A 19,927-nucleotide genomic window follows, 5' to 3' on the forward strand; every position below is an offset into this window, starting at 1 on the left:
AGTAAAAGCCAAAGCCCAAAGAATAACCCAAAACTCCCCTATACACTCATTTTAATACATCAGCATATTAAAAATGCACTGGGAAAGCTGATGAATATCCTACTGAAACCCTCCCCTAAGATTTTTTGCCTATAGAAAGAAAGAAAAAAAAAGAATAAAAAGCCCTCAAGACAAAGACTCAAAGCGGTCTCACTCTAGAGTATGCCTATGCCCCTTCCCGAGCATGAACTTTTTATCCTTCTTACATTCTAACGGTCCCCACAGGACTTGCAGCCAGGGGAGCGGTGGGCAGTGGCAGCTCTACCAGGGCTCCCTTTTCTCTGACCTCCCAGTGAGCTAACAGCAGCCCTGCCTTGGCTCACTGCTTTCCTATAACATTTCCAGAGCCAAAGCAGAGCACCGCCTACCAGGGGTGGGCAAACTTTTTGACTCGAGGGCCACAATGGGTTCTTAAACTGGACCGGAGGGCCGGAACAAAAGCATGGATGGAGTATTTGTGTGAACTAATATAAATTCAGAGTAAACATCATTACATTAAAGGGTACGGTCTTTTTTGTTTTAGTTTTATTCATTTCAAACAGGCCGGATCCGGCTTCGGGCAGTAGTTTGCCCACGGGCCGTAGTTTGCCCACGGCTGGCCTAGGCTCTCTCTCCACTATTGTTTCTTCTACTCTAGTTTCTTCCTTTGTTTCACTGTCCCCAGCATTAATAAGAATACTCTCAAAGCCATCTGGACTCATGTTGCGAAATCTTTCCTACACAAAGTCAATGACCCTACAGGCTGGCCTGAGGCAGACCTGCTCTTGGCCAGCCCCTGCCCAGTCACAGGCAGACAGTTGGGAACAGGACCTGGAGCAAGGATAGGGCAAGACTATAAGTGTAGGCATAGGGCCTCCTCCCACATGGCCCGTGGGAGTTATTAGTAGATATGTGAATGGGGTCACAGATGAGACCACCCAGGATCTTAAGAGAAGAGAGAAGGTCCAAGGACATCCACCTCTTAAGAGGAGGAGGAAAATAATTTAGAGAAGGAACTTGAATATCAATAAAAAGAGATGGGAGAGCCCTGACCAGGTGGCTTAATTGGTTGGAGCATCGTCCTGTACATGAAAAGGTTTCAGGTTTGATTCCCAGTCAGGGCACATGCCCAGATTGTGGGTTTGATCCCTGTCGGGGCACGTATGGGAGGCAAGGAGTCAAGGTTTCTCTCTCACATAGAGGTTTCTGTTTCTCTTCCTCTTTCTCACTCTGTCTTTTCCTTCCTCTTTCTCTAAAAATCAATGGGAACATGTCCTTGGGCAAGGATTAACAACAAAACAAAGGAGATGGAAGAGAGTGGTATTAATAGTATCCACTGGAAATGACACTTGAGAGGTCAGGCCAAAGATATCATCAGTACTTTGCAGTGCTAAGGTAGAAATCAGATAGCAGGAGATTGAGGAATAAATAAAAGGTGAGATAGTGGAGATAGTGGATGTATTCTGGAAGCTTAGCTCTAAAGGAAAATGAAGTTGCCATAGTTTTTGTTTGAATATTATTTTGAGCTTGATTATTTGCTGAGGGAAAACACACACACACACACACACACACACACACACACACTGGAGTTGTAGAAAATATGATAACTGATATAGCTGAAAGAGAGATTAGAATCAAAGTTGTACGGAGTAGACATGGTTGGTACATTTGTCTCTTTTTCTGCCTCAGTGAGAAAAGTGTCTCTTTGTAGAGGGTTGAGAAGTAAGCTTTAGAAATTTAGCTAGTGAAGGCAAGGAGAAAAATAACTTTAACCAGAGAATGCAAATGCAAATAAATTTGTACGGGATTGGAACAGAAAGGCTGAGGGAACTGACACATGATGGCTGCCATTTTTTTCTGTGAAAAATGAAGTAATATGATCAAGTAAGAGAACAGAGTGAAGGTTTGGAATAGACACTGAGGAGAATGTGGAGGGTGTGTAAATAGCATGATCAAGTAGTATTTTGGCCGGGGAATGTATACCCCAAGTGTGCCCCAATCCACACGATCATATAGATTTTTTTAAAGCAGAAGTCAGTCCAGGTGTAGGACTGATAGGTGTTTCTGTGAGGGACGAAAAAGACAGCAGGATACACAGGAGCAAAACTGTTGGCAAGGGCATGGTTGAAACCTATCTCCCACCCCCAGGTTTTTCATTAGTCAAAACATTTAGCATCTTGAACAGAGACTCTTTTTTTCTTTTCTGGGGCCTAGGATGAGTCCCTTATATTCAGAAGACATTCAGATATTTTTGAATGAGTAAATTAATAAACAAAATTGGACTCTGCTAAACATTTCTGAATACAAGAATTAGGCTTAAATTTTTATCTACTAGAGACGACTATAGTGATTATATCAGAGCATTAGAATTCTGTCCCAAGGGTTACATCCTGTAATTCGCTCAAAATAATTAGATTGACACCAAACTCTAATAAAACTCATTTTCTGTAACACAAAACTTTATTAGAATAAAAATACACATACAGTATTCAACATTAAAATTACTTCATATCACATGTAGGTTTTACCTCTGTTAGTTTTTAATGTCTTTAAAATCTGCACTTTAAATAATTTGCACATCTGTAAACAAATCTTAGATTACCAAAAGGTGTAATATATCCATTTGATGCTGAATATCAAAATTTAGAGATGAGAACTGGTAGTTATATCCTATTGCACTAAATATTTCTATAAAATTATAATCAGAGAAGAAAAAGAGATGAAAACAAATCACTTGAAATGAGGTAAGTTGTATGGAAAGGTTTTTAGTAGCAAACATCACCACTATTGAGATGAGAGTATTAAAAACATTCATGGAAAATTTACTTAAATGTTTGTATAGTCTAGGTTATTTTTTTAACAAATAAAAATTACCAAAATTCATTAGAAAAAGAGACAATTATCTGGTTCTACTTAAGATTTGTGAATATTCTAAATCTTTCATTAAGAAAAAAGAAGTGATACTATCATTCACAAGTGTAACAAAAAGTAAAAAAAAAAGTGAAGATTAGGACTAACAGTTCAAGCTGCCTTTTGGAAAGAAAATTAAAAACAGAGGTAGATGGTTAAATATTAGTGGCCAAGTTACTATATGCTTGAAGCCAAATAGCAAATAAATTTAGGAGCAGAAAGTAAGACATAGCACAAGTTATTTTCCTTGTAACAAAGAAAATGAAGGCTTAAGACCCCTGTAAAGGATATGATTGTTTAAAGCACTATAGTTCATGCACTTCTTAAAGCAGGAAAATGAACCTTGTCCCTACGCCACAAGCCCCATCGAGTGTGGTCAGTCAAAGTAGGACTGTAGGGTGCCTCGGCGCCGGACATCGCAGGTCCAGCAGTGGAAGCCTCCTCCCAGGGAATTGGCACTACGAATGTTAACCTTAACGGTACTGATACCTGCATTGAACGAGAGAGACGTGGCCAGTTAGATGGATTCACATGCAGATTCTCCTATAGGAAGTAAGCCTAAAGAGGGCAGGAAGCCTACAGTTCTGATCCTTAGGTCTATGCCAACCCAGGGGAGTCTTTCAATTTTATTTTCACCAATTATATTTTACCTGATCTGTTCCACTGCTTATATAAAACAGTCACCAAAACGTCAGCAAAGATTCTGAACTCTATTTTGTGCCACTGACTATTCACAAGACAACAGGTAGGATGAGCAGATATGTCTATCAAATGTTCAAAAAACAAGCAAGCACTAACATTTCAAGGCCTTTAGAATTATGCTGTAACTATTTTGCCAGACTGCTTCTAATTTTACCAGGTCAACTTAGTAGGAAAAGTCTAATTTACCCAACCTGAAAAGTTGGCTTTACTTACATACAAGCAAAGTTTATCTGATATGACTGATTTTATACCAGGCCACCTTAAGGAAACATTGAAACAGAACTCATATTTTCATATCCGGTTGTATGGTCATACCGGTACCAAAGGTACTGAGACAATCAATTAGTTTAATCTGGCACTATTTGTATTGACAAGGCCACAATGTGCCAAATCAACCAGTGGTATTTAGGAAGAATCTGTTGTGGTTGGCATAATGGGGTTTTAAAAAGAAAATCTGTTCTCCTCCCTCAAGAACCCATTATTTTGAAGGGGAAAAATCAGCTACAGAGTCACTAAAGGTTCCATTGGTATGGTCAGGCAGGGGAAGGCAGCAGGAGCCATCGGAAAGACTTACCTGAGAAAGTGAGACTGAGCAGGGCTTTGAAGAGTAAGAGTAGGTAGGGCAGAGGTAAGGAGTAGGCTTGGGATAAGGGGTGAGCTTTCAATACAAGCATATGTTTCCTGATAGATGTAGCTATCTTACTCAGATTTCTAGATCCATATTAATCCTGAATTGGAGAAAATTCAATTCCTTGAAAAGGTTTGCTTAACAAGTCCCCTGTCTAAAGAGAGTCTAAAAAGACTTTATTACAAAAAAAAAATTGTAAATCAGATCTTGGGTACTTGATAATATTTTAAGTTGAGAAATAATGAAGTCTTAATGGATAAAGAAACTGAACCCAAGCAATTGGGTTACTTAATGAAAACAGGGGTGGGAGGGGCATAGCATTAGGGGTTAAATCATTAGATTGGGCTCAGTCTGACTCTGATAGACCAATTCTTTTTATACTGATATTAGAGGCCCAATGCACGAAATTCCTGCAAGAGTAGGACCTTCTTCCCCCGGCTGCCAGCAGGCACCCAGGACCAGGCTTTCCTCCAGCCGCAGGCAGGCACCCAGAACCTGGGCTTTCCTTGAAGCCCTGGCTTTGTCTGGAAGGTTGTCCAGAAGGACGTCTGGATAATTAGCATATTATACTTTTATTATTATAGATTACATTAAGGAGAGATGTGTTAAAAGGGTCAAACATTTTTTTGGGGTAGTGCACCTGAAATAAATCAAAACATGACTCAATGGCAACAAGTGGACTACCTGGCTTTATTTAACACTCAAGATATGTCAAGTATGTTAAGAGTGATCAACACACATACTTCTGTACTCTATATAACAGCTATATGAAAATCCCTTCTTTCAACACTTTCCTCCATAGTATTAGAATACCTGGTCCATATTTTGAATATTAGGATAAGCAAACTCCTACCTAAATAAAAATCAGTTTTACTTTTTAGTTCAAAGATGATTTACTGACATCCTCTACTGCATTTCGTTACTTTGTTCACTGTGCTTATCATACATATGTCACTTATGTGTTAGTACCCTTTGTCATTTATAATATGTAATGACATTAAATTGTTTTAAAGTACCCTCAACAATTTCTTGTTTGGGGAAGGGCTGAATAATGTATATGCTCAACTACAAAGGGGCAGTTCTCCAAACATGGGCCCCAGGAGGTTAGGTACGTCATAGAAGATGGGTACACTTATTGCTAGGGGGGAGACTGAGGAGCCTGGGATGCACCTCCAACCTTTTGAGGTTATGTTGTTGAAAACAAAAATATTGTCCATCTACAAAATAACAACTTGGTACCTCGAAAAGGAACAGAAAAGGAATTAGATAAAGCATACATCAAACCTAGCTTGCCATTTCTTCAATTCTTCATATATGACAACATGCTTCATATATTGTACATACCCAGCTTCTCAAACATCTTTTGAATTGGGACCTCATTGGCATCCACCATAACACGTTTTTCATCTAGCATTAAGACATTCATGGAAAGCCATTTGGATGACATCCAGAGTGGGTGATCTAAAAATAGCAACAACTTTTAAATTGTGTCTGTAATCATTTTTATTTAAATCAAGGATTTGAAAGTGAAGAACATTAAAGTGACAGTTCAATTTTCAGAGTTCACTTTCCCTCCAAAATTTTTATCTTAAGGCCATTTATAAATGCTATAAATCAATTTATACTCATTACACATGTGGATTTCACTTTGTTTTATTTACGACGTCATTTCTTGCTTTATGAGATGTTATTTCATACTGATTTCCCCATCTTTTCACTTTCACTTTCTGTGGAAGGAGAGGGTAAACACAGTGCAGCGTTGTTTTAGTCTCGGTGGCTCTGAGCGCCAGTTCACTCCTTACTGCGGAAATGTTTTCTCTGAATTTCTAAAAATGTGGGCTGCTATCTATAGGTGAAAGAGTCTTGGTCACTGAAGTAATCACTTAAGTCTGTGAGTACATAAAAGTAAACATACCATCTGGAATGACTGGTATTGGAGGAGTAACTATGGTCCATCCTGCTTTCTTGAAAAGATCAATCTGCAAGACCGAAAAAAAACAAAGAGGCTTTCACCTATTCTTATCATTCTTGGTCTCTAGTAGCCTTTGTGATTAATAATTATTTTTGAGAAGCTATCTTCTCAATTGTCAATATAAAGAAATTAAATTTTCAAGACTTTGGATGATTTTCTCTGAATCCTAATTTAAATTATACATAAAATCCCCAGATTACCAGATTAAAGTTTAGAAATAACAGAAATGTTAAAGCTTTTAAAAATATTCTTGTGCTTTTCTCAGGTTCAGAAATTTTAAAGTGCCAACGACACTTTTTTTGAGAAATTCTCTTGAAAGAAAATGAAAATATTTTCTATTTAGTTATAAGAAAACAAAACAAAAATGTGACTGTCAATCCCATAGTCCATCCACTTCATAGTCCATCACTTTGTATCTATGACCATGGTATAAAGACAAATGTTAGGGTTGTACTCCTTAAGAACCCTAATTATCCTTAGTGACCTATTTATTATAACTCAGCTGTCCCTATGTTCACTTACCCACTTACTAGTAGTATAGCAATGAATTATATTGAAATGAATAACTAATCTTGGTCATTTTGTCTAAATTTATGGGATAAAAATGAAGAGTGACATGGTAAAATAGTGATTTTAAAGACATGTACTAAAGCCTAGCAAATAACAAAATCACTCACCAACCACCCAATTGGAAGTAGAGGGCAGCAGGCGGAAGTAAGAGGCTCAGGTGATGGGGACAGATCAGTTGCAATGCAGCGGCTCTGCTCTTCCCCCTGGGGTGGGGCTGGCTGAAGGAGGCCTGACCCACTAGAGAGGGAAGATATGCACTGCCCTGGGGCAGTGGCACTGCCCCAGATATGCAGGGATCATCTTGTTTGCAATGCAGCTGCAACTGGAACCTTACCCATGGTTTTGCTTTCTGGGATTTCAGTTACCTGAGGTCAACTATGGTCAGAAAATATTAAATGGAAAATTCCAGGTATTTTGAGAGAGAAAGAGAGCACATTCACATAACTTTTGTTACAGTATACTGTTATCATTGTTCTATTTTATTATTAGTTTTATTGTTGACTTCTTTCTGTGCCTATTATTTAAATTAAACTACTATAGGCATATATGTATAGGGAAAATATAGTATATATATAGGGTTCAGTACTATCCATGGTTTTAGGCATCCACAGGGGGTCTTGGAATGTATCCCCATGGATGAAAGGGAGCTATTGTAATACTACTTTGTTTAAGAAAAACATACATATATGTGCACAAGCTTGAGGCTCTCACAGCACAGCCAAAGTCTGATGACACTACACTGTATATGTCTGAATGTTGGACATCTTGTAGTAAATATAACAAGCAATCTAATTTCAATGATAACATTGTTGAATATTGCTGAATTTGTCATTTAAAACCATTAGGATTCATGGAAGTGCTTAAAATAAAAGTGGCAATGACTTCCATTGCTAGACTCTATTACTTTTCCAGAGTCCTAACAACTTCCTTACCTGGTGACACGGTCGGTCCGGGTTGGAAAGCACAAGACCAGGTCCAATGATATTGAAGGTGGCATCAATATGCATTGGATTAGGATCTTTAAAGGAGATGATATGCACTTTGTAGTGTGGAGCAAGATGCCTACGCATCCATTCAATGCCCAGGTAGTTTGTAACCTGAAAACAAAAGGAAGACATAAATCAGGAAACTAAAAATAGGATGGAAATATTTGAATTTGGAAATAAAAAAATACAATAACAAAATGTGTGGAATTTCAGAGGCATCCTTTATCAACCTGGCTTCTCTGTGCAAAAATATCTCTTCCAGCTCGAATAAAGTCAGCAGCATCAAAGCATGGCTCAAATTCAGTCGTTACAAATTTTCCCTGAGCAGCCAACTTGTGTCTATCTTCTACAGAATGGATGGGGTAATCCTAATTGGAACAAGAATGAACACACACAATGCATTGGTTCATGAGAAAACTATTTATAGGACATTTTTTATTAAGAAAATTCATTTATCACCATCATTTCCCAACATACTACTACCCTAAAACATGTAAGATGTAGGCACATGCTAACCAAACCAAAAAAATAAAAAAAATAACAACAAAAAATGGCATGACAGCATTTTCCTGATACTTAGAAGCAAGTGGTACAGAGGCAGTAATGTTTCTGAAAATATTCCGTGACCCATAATTGATTTATGTACCTACCTACAATATTGACTGTCAACAGGATGAAGTCATTCTGTTCTTTTAGAAAAGGAATTTGGTCCTGAGCCTAACTCCTGCCATAAAATGAGATGTCATGTTTCCCTGCCAAATTTGATTGGGTGTGGTAGAATGAATTTATTATTTATTTCTGTCTTTAAACCCCTGGAAGAAGTTGGTTTTTTTTTAAATTCTTTCTATAAATGATCAAATCGTACATTATCTAATAAGGGGCATATACTCCCTTTTATGTGAATTTAGCCTGTAGACCAAATTCTTTTTCTAGAACAGAATGGAGTGTAGTGACTTTTCTCTCTCCACCGATGACTCAGGCAAATTTTGTGTGCCTTCAGGCAAATTTTGCTGCTCCCTGTAATGGAATGATACTATTTCCTCATGGGGTGGTTGTGAAGTATACAAAGGACTGAGGATGTAAATAAAGTCCTTAGTTCAAGACCTGACACATAGTAAGCACCAAATAAGTATTAGCCATTACAACTATTATCACCACAATATCATTTACTCTTATTTTCATCATAAAATGCATAACAAATACAAGGTATCAGAGAATCTCCATCTCACTGTGGGTCATTTAGAAAAGTTACTAATAAGCACACCTATAATTTGGGACTTACCTGGTCATAAAGCTCATCAGCCATTGTGGGCTTAGGAGCTGTTGTCCACTTGGCGCCACGGTGGAAGTAGTCTTTGATAATTGATCGGTATGCACGGTACTCAAAGAATCGAGCTCGCCATGCCATGGGAGCCTCAATAATCTCATTGCCCACAACCATCAAGATGTCTCGAGGCATCGCACCATATAAACCTATCGGACCGAAAGTTCCACAATAGCCTTAGTAATGCTAATTGCCAAGACAGAGAAGTCTATATAATATGATCCCATTTTTCGGTAAAAAAAAAAAATTTACAGAAAATCTGTATGTGTGAATGTATATAATTATGTGCAAATGAAAAAAATATGGAATGATAGATACTAGATTGTTAACATGAATTCTGTGTGAGGATCCTGAAGCCAAACCAAAACAAAGAAAAAAGTGAAGCAGTAAGATTCTTGTTCAAAATGGTCTTGAACCCCAAGTTTGCACCTTTTGAAAGCTTTTTTCTTGCTACACAGAAACAGAATTCTTCCGGGAATATCAGTATGATAAGATAAAAGTTGGGACAGGATAGCTTCTAGAACTGTGAATTAGACTGAATTCAGGCACAGGAACAATCTTGTAGTGGTGTCAATTAAAAAAAGGGGGGGATGTTTCTGTTCCTCTCTTAACTTCGGTTCTTGAGGAAAATTAAACAGAATCCACTCTTCTTATGTAAGAAAATTATCATAAAGTTGAGAAAAGTGGATTCTTTCAAGGAGATCCCAGATTTACAATGAATTTTGAATGTATACAACTTAATCATATCAAAAAGAACCAAACTGTTCCTAAGTAATCCTTACAGTTTTGAAGAATTATTAAAACAAAGGAACCTCTGAGAAATTATCAGAGTTTTCTCCTTACACATTAAGAAAGAAATTAAAAATTAAGACACTAGCAATTTAGGGATCTGACCTCACTTACCCGTAGACTCGAAATCAGGAGTTTTATACTTTAAGGACCAATCAATGGGGTCAGGCCTCCTCACTGTCACTCCTTCCATTTTTAAAATATTGCACATTTCTTCAATTTCAGCAACAGCCTTTTTCAAATGATCTTTGGGAAAATAATGGCCTCCATGCTTCTGGTAAAATGGCCAGTACTTTTCATATGTGTTGGCCTAGAAGCAGAAGAAAGTGAAATACAGAAGAAAAATATGACTCACGATAGATTTATAGGTGGTGAACCATAATTTGTATAGCTTAACAGAATTGAGACTTAAGACCACGTCTCATCCAGTGTTGGACCCCAGCATGGACACAGTGCTTCTCTGGGAAGACATTAAATATTTGTTGAATGAAGAAGTCTAAATCCCTTTGATGTTTTAAGAGACAACTGAATGGAAAACAGTTGAATGCTTTTAAAAAGGCCCAATCAATTTGCTAAAAATTACTGTTAAATTAGGGTAGATACAATAGTAAAATATTTCAAAAGTATAAAAATCTAGAGGATTCTTCATTGAGATTGTTTTGCATGTGGCTAAGTTTTCAGTTAATTTAAAGAAATACATTGAGAAATATAGGTGATGCATATGAATGTAACCTATCAAAATAGATGAAGCAGAATTCCAATCGGAAGATCCAAAGATAAGAAAAAGCCTGTGACCTTCACCAAAAGGTTGGCAAAGCAATGTACATTTATATATTTTAGTTTTGTAAAATGTTTAAAGCCAGTATTTAAAAAATATGTCCATATATCATTGAATAAGTGACCAATTACCAGTCCTGATCATGTCAGTTAAGAAGGTTGCCATCACTGATCAGACAATTTCAGATAGTGGTAAGTGCTTTCAAGAAGGGAAAACTGAGTAAGGAAATATAGTTTGTCTACATGTCTAACTCTTTAATGTCAAAGACGGTGTCTTCCAGATTTTTGGCTATACTCCCATCTTTACCTCAGCCTAACAAATATCAAACATATGGAAGCAGACCTGCCTCTTCTTAGTTCAGCATCTAGGTTCACATCAGTTAGGCTGGAGCTGAACTTGCTGGAGAAGGGTTAGGAATCTAACTAACAGGTCTTTAGCAAACATGAAGAATGTCAGTAAGCTTTAAAACAGGGATTGGCAAACTAAAGTCCATGGGTTAAATCTGCCCTCTGCCTGTTTTTGTACATAAAGTGTTATGGGAACGTACACACATTCCTTTACACATTGTCTGTGGTTGTTTTGCACGACAATGGCAGAGCTGAGCGTGGGTACTTGCGCAACAGAGACCTATGGTCTGCAAAGGCTGAAATATTTATCTGGTCCTACATAGAAAAGTTTACCAACCCCTGTCTAAAGTATTAATTGCTTTACTTTGGAAGATCTATAGGTAAACAATAGACTTAATATCTAGCCCCAGAAAAATGTTATCAGTATTAAAAATTTGAGTACTTCTTTTTTCATTAAAAAAATTTTTTTTAAATATATTTCATTGATTTTTTTTACAGAGAGGAAGGAAGAGGGATAGAGAGTTAGAAACATTGATCAGCTGCCTCCTGCAACCCCCCACTGGGGATATGCCCGCAACCAAGGTACATGCCCTTGACCGGAATCGAACCTGGGACCCTTCAGTCCCCAGGCTGACGCTCTATCCACTGAGCCAAACCAGTTAGAGCTTCATTAAATTTTTTTAATGTTGACACTATTGCAGATGTACCTCATTCCCTGTGCCCACCCCCACCCCCCCATAGCCCACTTTCACCTACTCCCTCTTCCCCCTTCTTTGGTCTTCACCACACTATTGTCCCTGTTCATGGTGTGTGCATATGTTTTTTAGCTAATCCTTTCACCTTCTTTATCCAGTTACCCCTACCCCCTCCCTTCTGGCACCGGCCAGTCTGTTCCATGTATCTATGTATTTTTTAGGATCAATCCACTCCTTTAAAAAACAAAACAAAAGCACTCCACTGTTATATACGCCTAGGAAGTCCTGCAGCAGCAACCAGAAGGAGAGGATAATAATGACTCTTTATATTCCTCTCAGACACATTCTGGTACTCCATCCATTCACCACTTCTTCCTTCTCATGCCAGGCACATCTCTTATAATCCACTTGGGCACAAGAAGCCTTTGAAAATTTAACACTGGGTCATGGCAGGTGCACAGCCATGTCGTCTTGCCAGGCACATTCCAACGTAGCCTATGTGACTATTTGTGCAGATCAAAGCTTGCCTAAACAAATATAAAGTAAACTTCCCCGGGAGAAACAAATTATTTGAACAAGTGTGACTTGTATAGCTCATACTCTGGCTAAGGTTGGACAAAGTCCAGATGATCAGGGTACATTGTATTTTCCAGGAGATGGTTGGAAACCATTTACACTTCCTTTATAACCCTGCTAAATGAGTTACCAATCATTTACCAAGTGTCTGCAAGATAAAAAACACACACTAAAACCTGTTTTTAATAATGTGGAGATGTGGCTGTATTCCTAGAAACTTTATAGTTTTTCAGAGCCTAAAATCTTTCAGCAGGGATTGCCAAATCGATTTTAAATACAGTCTTTGGAAGGCTAGGAAACCTCAATAGAAATTTCTTATTTATCCAGCTACAAACATATTACATTAACTTTTATAGATTTTATACTTCATAAAAGGTCTTTTATCAAAGGCTTTATAAAAAATAAAAGCAAAACAAAAAGCACATATTTGACGGAAAGTATTAATTATATTTTGCAGAATTAAAAAGCCATATAGGTTTTAAAAATTGTGTTTTCTGACAACATAAAGTTTAGCTAGCACCCGCATCTTCCCACATATTTTATGCTGTAATTGCATATAAATAATTTACTACATTGTTTTATCTTTCATTGTCCCACAACTGATTAATACATCGGTGTCATTTTCCTCCAACTAGAAGATGCTAAGGCCTTGCCCCCAGGGATCGTGCATGTCTTAGATTTGCTTTCTGCTCCCTCAATACCTAGTTTTTAGTATGTGGCATAAAGCAGAAATATCCAGACAAATAAATGAAATCAATACTGCTAATGCTACTAATATCTACAACTATTATACCTCCAGTGTACTTTTATAATGTAATTAGCAAACTGGATCCATACAACTACAATGAGTCATGGTTTTGTCCTTTAAAATACTTAACATGTAACCTTTTACCTTCATATTTAATTGTGTTAGGTAGATATCAAACTTCTTAATACCTTGATTTGACAGAGGCCCAGAAATTTGTGGAATTTTGCACAAGGTAAAACCACTGATTAACTGAGACTAGTTATCAGTCTTTATCAAATACCTAATTCAATCCCAGTCTCCTGATTTCAGCCTGGTTCACTTCCCACATCCCATGAAATTACAAAGTCCAAAGTTATAAGTCAAGGAACATAAAACTAAAAATAATGTCTGAGAATTCTGATTACATAATATCACATTGTATGAAAGTCAATAATTTTAAAGACAAGTAGAAGGATGGGGGAAAAGGGGAGACATATGTAATACTCTTTGTAATACTTCAAGAAATAAAAATTATTAAAAAAATAAAAGAAGGATAAACTATTACCTGAAATTGAAATTTAACTTCACCAAATTAAAATGATTAGGGCCCTAACTGGTTTGGCTCGGTGGATGGAGAGTCAGCCTGTGGACTGAAGGGTCCCAGGTTCGATTCCAGTCAAGGGCATGTACCTTGGTTGCGGGCACATCCCCAGTAGGGGGTGTGCAGGAGGTAGCTGATCGATGTTTCTAACTCTCTATCCCTCTCCCTTCCTTTCTGTAGAAAATCAATAAAATATATTTAAAAATAAAAATAAAATGATTAGGGGATGGGACATCTTTGCAAGAAAGGATTTTAAAAAGATCTTGCCTTTTAAAATATGTGGCCCTGGTTGGTAGGAGCATCGTTCAATACATGGAAAGGCCAAGGGTTCAATTCCTGGTCAGGGCACATGCTTTGGTTTCTGGTTCAATCCCCTGGCCCAGGTCCGGGCACATGCCGGAGGCAACCAATCAATATTCTCCGTCACATTAATGGTTCTCTCTCTCTCCGTCCCTTCCCTTCTCTCTAAAATTCATTGGAAACTGTCCTCAGGTGAGGATAAAAAAAATTAAGACATGTTGATGACATAGAAATTAATCTGTTCTTCAAAATCAGAACCAAAGATAAGTTTCAGAACAATTAGAAGTTTGTTACTTTTCCTACTCTGTCTTCAAGGTCTAACTCAAGAATCATTTTCTTCTAGAAGACTTTCCAACTATTCTGCACCTGGTCATTGCTTTTTCCTTAGCTCTCCTATAACTTCAGTTCAACTGTCTTCTCAGTTGGTTGGCATAAGATACTTAGTATTAGTCTTCGTTTCTATATGAACATAATATCTCTCCAAATACTAAGTTATTTTCTGCTCATACCTCTGGAGCCCTGGTACAACGTAGGCAACATTTCTGATGATGATGACAAGGATGTAAAAGAACTTATTTCCTCAATCCACATTACAAATACAAATGTCAACATTCAGGAGGAATTTAAGTACATTGAAGATATATTTGTAACACATGATTAATGGAAGGGTAGGCTGTGTCTACAATATTGATGGCACTCCCTCAGCTATGGGACCCTTATGCAGTATACAACCTGAACACCAAACCACGGAGGCCCTGGCCATAGGATAGTACAGATGAAGAACACTGGGAGTTTTTTAAAAAGAGAGATATTACTCGTTACAGGGAAATCCTGTAAGGCTCTGTGGCAGGTGCCATGGGAGCTAGTCATGGTAAGAGGGGTGCTGGAAGAAGGGTGGAAGAGACCTAGGTGTGAGAAACGGCTTGTTTGGGGACTAGTGAGTAGTCTGGTTTGGCTGCGTATATGGTTATCTTTTAAAGTCTGTCGAAAACCAGGGTGGAATATTATAGGTGAGAGAGATCCAGTAGGAATGCACATTTGCTAACCTGCCATACTAACACATCCCTAAGATGAGTCAGTGAGTGAAATGGGGAGTCCTGGAAATGCAGACAAGAGCCAAATTGTGAAGGATTTTGAATACCACGAGGACTTCATCCTAAACAAAGAGGTAGAAAATACAGCAGTGATGAGTAACATGACTGAATTTTGGTTTTTAAAAAATCACTCTGATAGAAGCTGGAAGGTGGTTGGGAGAGAAGAGTGAATAGGGGAGACAAGTAAGGAGTTAACTGCAATAGTCCAGACAGTAGATGACAACCTGACCAAAGGCAGCGGCAGAGGATTGGAGGCAAAGTTCACTTTGACAAAAGGCTTGTTAGATCTTGGAGAATGAACGTGGAGGATGTGACTGAAATAGGAATCAAAGATGATTCCTTGGTGTTTCAGCTTGGGTAAAGAGGAATGCCAAAAACCGAAAGGAAAAAGTGAAGAAGCGTCCTGCTTAGCAGAGTGACTGGCAGTTGAATTCAAGATGTTTGAGGTCCTGTGGCAACAGCCAGTAAGGAGTGAGTGGAACATGCTGATCTGGACAGAGTTCAGGAGAGAAATTGGGGCCCGAGTGGAGGTAGGATCTGAAGCTGTGAGAACAGCTAAGAGAAGAGGGCCAGCCCCAGCACTATAGCCAGAGAAAGAAGATGTAAGGAATAGTTAAAGAACTAACATCCCCAGAAGGGAATCTCTCAGAATCCACAGAATTCTGTGTGAATAGTGTCAAATACTGCAGAGATGCCAGTTAAGAGAACTCAAAATCAACCCTGGATTTGGGACTCTGGAGTAAGTAAAGAGAAAGCAATTAAGGTGAGGAGTGCGGGAGCGAAGCCAGACTGCAGAAGGTGAGGAGGGCCCCCACTTCAGACATGTGAACACGCTTGCTTTACCTTCACCTCCACGGTGAATGGTGGAACACAGGCGTTTTCTGCTCTGCCCACTATCACTTCCTCCAAGGGGTCCCATTCGTTGTAAGAAGAAACCGGGCAGTCCTTGGGCAGAGGATCAGTGGCTTTGTCCTCAGCTGCACAGGAATTCCTGGAGGAAGCCGTAGCTGCCTGGGTGCTCTGGAAAGTTCGCTGCACCCATCCCGTTAAGGTTCTTCCAACCTTCCAAGAACAAAGAAGAGATTATTGTTGGTCAGGTACAGTACTTGGGGCGAGGGGAAGTAGAAGTGGGATGAAAACCCAGGGTAACAAAGTGAGACATTTAGAATCCTTTTAGAGAGTTTAAACCAAGATGTTAGTTTATAAGTAGGTACTGGTGTCAGGTGAGTTTTACCTTCCTATTTATTTATACATTATCTTCTTATCTATTATGTTAATTGGCGTAACTCTTTAAAACACCTCAGAAGATGTTGTCCCCAACGATCATAGGCCCCATTTATATCTCAGAATGGTTTTCTGCTGTCGAGCTTTAATTAAGCAACTGGCCTGCAGATGATGGGTCACCCTCTTCCCAGAAAAGCACAGAAAGCTGCTCCGAGTCTCCCTGCCAAGACCAGCTGGGGAGGGAGTCGCCTTTCCTCTTCAGTATTAAAGATTACCAATATTAGATATTTTTTTCCCCAAAGTGAAAATATATAGAGGGCTTTATCTTTTAAAATAATCAGTTTCAAACCAAAATTTGTTCATTGCTGACACACATTTCACATTCTTTGGCACTTCAATTTTGAGAATAACCAAGTGCCACCTACTCCATTTTACAGATGGTCCATGGCCAAGATAAGGATTCACCTAGGCACAAATTTAAACAGCTAGAAAGGAGATCTAAGCACGTGGGGAAAAAAGCCTTTTGAAAATGCAGGGCCTTTAAGAATCAAGAGCAGGGAGAGTCCCTCACCACAGGGCAAATCCCAAGTCCCCAAATCTCTATCCTGCCCGGTTAAGGCCTTAGCAAGGAGGCAGGAGGGGAGTCAGGGGTGGGGACCAAAGCAAGGGGAGTGACAGCTGTTCTGGAACCAGTTGCTGGGGCTGGCGGGGGGGGGGGGGCGGGGCGCAGAATGGCCAAACTGCCTCGATAGTCCTGGCTTTACATGCTGGGAGAGTCTGTAAGCGCGCGCTCACACACCAGGGAAGTGGAGGGCGGGGACCGGACAGAAACTCTGGGCACAGACCAAACCCGCTCCAACTTCTCCTCGCGACTCAGCATCCATGTTACACTTAGAGTGGGCCTGCCCGCTCCCTCTCCGTCCTAAATCCCCGCTCTGCCCCTCTCCCGTCCACCCCACACGCATGCCCAACTCTATGCCCACAGAAGGCACTGAACCCCAGTAACAGCACCTTTTTACTAAAAGGTGCTTTTCTCACTCCCGTCCCCTCCGGGCCACAAGCTCGGTGGAGCGAAAGAGATGCGGCTGAGGAGGGCGGCGTCCCCTGCGCTGATGGCCACCGCGGCCGGAGACGCGCAGAGACCCAGGGCACCCTCGGGGTGTGTCCCCAGGCCGGGGGCCCCGCCAAGCTCCCGGCAGCCAGCAAAGATTCCTGAAGCCGAGCTTCCCAGAGGGAGCAGAAAGGACCGGGTCTGCAATGCCGGCTGGGGCAGAGCGAGGCGGACGGCGCACGCACCTGAGACCCGATGTAGTGCACCGCCTCGGCGCCGCGGCTCCCGCCGCGCAGACACCGCACCCGCAGCATCGCGCCGCTCCCGCCTGGTCCGCCCGCCGAATGGTCCTTGCGCTGCGCCGCGTCCGCCCGTCCGCCGTCCCGAGAGCGCGCCCGCAGCGGGGTGTCTGGGCGCGCGGCCCGCCGCCTTTTGTAGCCTCGCCTCGCCCGCCCCCGCCCCCCCTCGCGCCCATTGGCTGCCGGGAACAGGTGGCCGGGCCGCCCCGAATTAGGAATGGTTAGGGACTGTCCCCGGCGCAGAGTCAAGTGCCCGGGGCCTGCCTTTTTTTAGCCAGGCAGGCCTCCGACTGACGGGTGCTGCGCTCAGAGAAGCCCAGCCGGGGTCCCCCCAAGGAGGCCCCCCGAGTGTCACAGGGAAGGGGAGAAGCACGTGACTTCAGACGAAGTAAACTCAGTATATACATCTATTGTTTTAAGTGTACATTTATGGACTTAAGTATGCAAAGCGTGAGTACAATCACACGTTTAAATTCATCTGTGCGCACTGACCTCGTGTTACTATGAAGGAAACCACCTCGCGTTTAGGCGGCTGCTTAGGGCAACACCGGGGATGAGACTGGAGCGTAAATCAGGCTGGAATTCAGGTCGCTCCGCTCCTGTGGAGGCTGCGCTTGTTAGGTGTTCTGCGGATCTTTGCCAAACAGTTTTGGCCCTGTGCCCTTGGCTTGAGAAACTCGATCATGAAAATAGAGACAAATGTGGCCAGAAGGGAGGAGTACAGACAGTTTCTTCCCTTCCATTTCATGTGTTTACATTTTTTATTCAATTTGATTAAGATACAATTGTTAGGAAAGTAGTTCCCTAGCTGTGCAAAGTCTAAATTGCTGTGGATTTGTGCGCAACTAGAGAACTCAGTTTAACGTTTAAGTTCCTAGCAGGAGAGGGTCAGAGAGATTTGAGTATTTCATTTTTCTACATACAAAATAAGTATGCATTCATTTATTTTTTTTGTTAGTCCTCACCCCAGGATTTTTGTTTGTTTGTTTTTAGAGAGAGAGGGAACGACAGAGAAAGAGAGAAACGTCAATCATCTTTTGGTTGCACCCTGCAGGAGTCCGGACCAGGGCCCGGAGGAGCCTGTGACTATCATATGTGCTCTTGCCAGGAATCAAACCCCTGGGCCCTTTGATCTGCAGGCCAACGCTCTATCCACTGATCCAAATCGTCTAGGGATATGATTATTTATTTTTAACTAGAGGCCCCGTGCACAAAAATCTGCGCACTCGGGGTGGGGGGGGGGGTCCCTCAGCCCGGCCTATGCCCTCTTGCAGTGTGGGACCCCTCGGAGGATGTCTACACCAGTGGGGACCCTCACCCCATGGAGGTTTGGCCACACTGGGTGAGGGGCTGATGGCTCTTTTCAGGCTGGCCACACCCCGTTTAGGGTGGGGGGTCCCCACTGGGGTGCCTGGCCAGTCTGGGTGAGGGGCTGAAGGCTGTTTTCAGGCTGGCCAAGCAACCTGGTGACGAAAGCTCCCAGCCTCTCCTTTTTTTCTTTTTCTTTTTTATTCTGGGATTTATTTACCTTCTATAATTAAAACTTTGTTGCCTTTAGCGGAGGCCTGCGAAAAGCTTGGCTTCCTCTATTGCCAGGGGAAACCCACTCCTGCTCGCTCCAGCTCCGTAGCCACGGCTGGCTGAAAGCAGATATCTGGGGTTTACTTACCTTCTATAATTGAAACTTTGTTGCTTTCAGTGGCTCTCAGAGCCAGGCAGTGGCAGGAGGGGAAGCTTGGCTTCCTCCATCACTGGAAGCTTGGCTTCCTCCATCACTGGAAGCTTGGCTTCCTCTATCATCTATCACTCAAGCCTCCTGCTCACTCCAGCTCCATGGCTGCCGGTCGCCATCTTGGTTGGGTTAATTTGCATATAGTCGCTCTGATTGGCTGGTGGGTGTGGCTTAAGGCATAGCAAAAGTACAGTTAATTTGCATGTTTGTCTTTTATTAGTATAGGATAAGCTGAACTGTCCTTGTAATTCTGGTGTCTCAAACTTGTTTTCCAAAGTTAATTAATGGAAAGCACCAACCACGATGGCATGGTGGAGAGAATAGGAAGAACTGCATTCTAATCTTGACTGTTTTTGTTGTTAATCCTCACCCGGGGATATTCATTTTTAGAGAGAGTGGAATGGAGAGGCAGAGACAGAGAAACATTGATGTGAGATCTCACATCTAGTGGTTGCCTTCTCCACCTACAGATCAAGCCTGCAACTGACGCACATGCCTTTGACCTGAATCCAACCATGGATCCTTCATTCCGTGGGCTGATGCTCTATCCGGCTAGGGTAATCTTGACTTTCTTATAGACTACTATAAATCTTCTTGAGTTGCA

At 41.0% G+C, this 19,927-nt stretch overlaps 1 protein-coding gene across 3 annotated transcripts; it reads right to left on the reverse strand.

The window, feature by feature from the left end:
- Nucleotides 1-2,456: 2,456 nt before the first annotated feature.
- GATM (glycine amidinotransferase) lies at nt 2,457-17,696 on the reverse strand. 3 transcript variants are annotated; one of them, XM_036300291.1, is made up of 9 exons: nt 17,538-17,696; nt 15,861-16,079; nt 10,014-10,209; nt 9,069-9,259; nt 8,017-8,154; nt 7,733-7,897; nt 6,174-6,237; nt 5,603-5,719; nt 2,457-3,417 (listed from the first exon to the last, which is right to left on the reverse strand). In XM_036300291.1, the coding sequence occupies exons 1-9, from the start codon at nt 17,604-17,606 to the stop codon at nt 3,305-3,307; spliced, it is 1,272 nt and encodes a 423-aa protein (XP_036156184.1). In that variant the 5' UTR covers nt 17,607-17,696; the 3' UTR covers nt 2,457-3,304. The 3 variants fall into 3 exon arrangements, with proteins under 3 accessions (XP_036156184.1, XP_036156194.1, XP_036156205.1); XM_036300301.1 differs by lacking the exon at nt 5,603-5,719; XM_036300312.1 differs by lacking the exons at nt 2,457-3,417; nt 5,603-5,719 and adding an exon at nt 5,730-5,985.
- Between the last annotated feature and the right edge of the window lie 2,231 nt (nt 17,697-19,927).

The sequence above is a fragment of the Myotis myotis genome, unplaced genomic scaffold (assembly GCF_014108235.1).
Source record: "Myotis myotis isolate mMyoMyo1 unplaced genomic scaffold, mMyoMyo1.p scaffold_m19_p_1, whole genome shotgun sequence".
NCBI classification, from domain to species: Eukaryota; Metazoa; Chordata; class Mammalia; order Chiroptera; family Vespertilionidae; genus Myotis; species Myotis myotis.

Bases quoted from the DNA above. Each gene is read 5' to 3' on its own strand.
- GATM (XM_036300291.1), bottom strand. From the start codon at position 17,606: ATGCTGCGGGTGCGGTGTCTGCGCGGCGGGAGCCGCGGCGCCGAGGCG. The intron at 9,260-10,013 runs GTAAGTGAGGTC...TCGGTCCGATAG, and splicing joins TCCTGATTTCGAGTCTACGG to GTTTATATGGTGCGATGCCT. The intron at 6,238-7,732 runs GTAAGGAAGTTG...TCGGTCTTGCAG, and splicing joins CGGACCGACCGTGTCACCAG to ATTGATCTTTTCAAGAAAGC.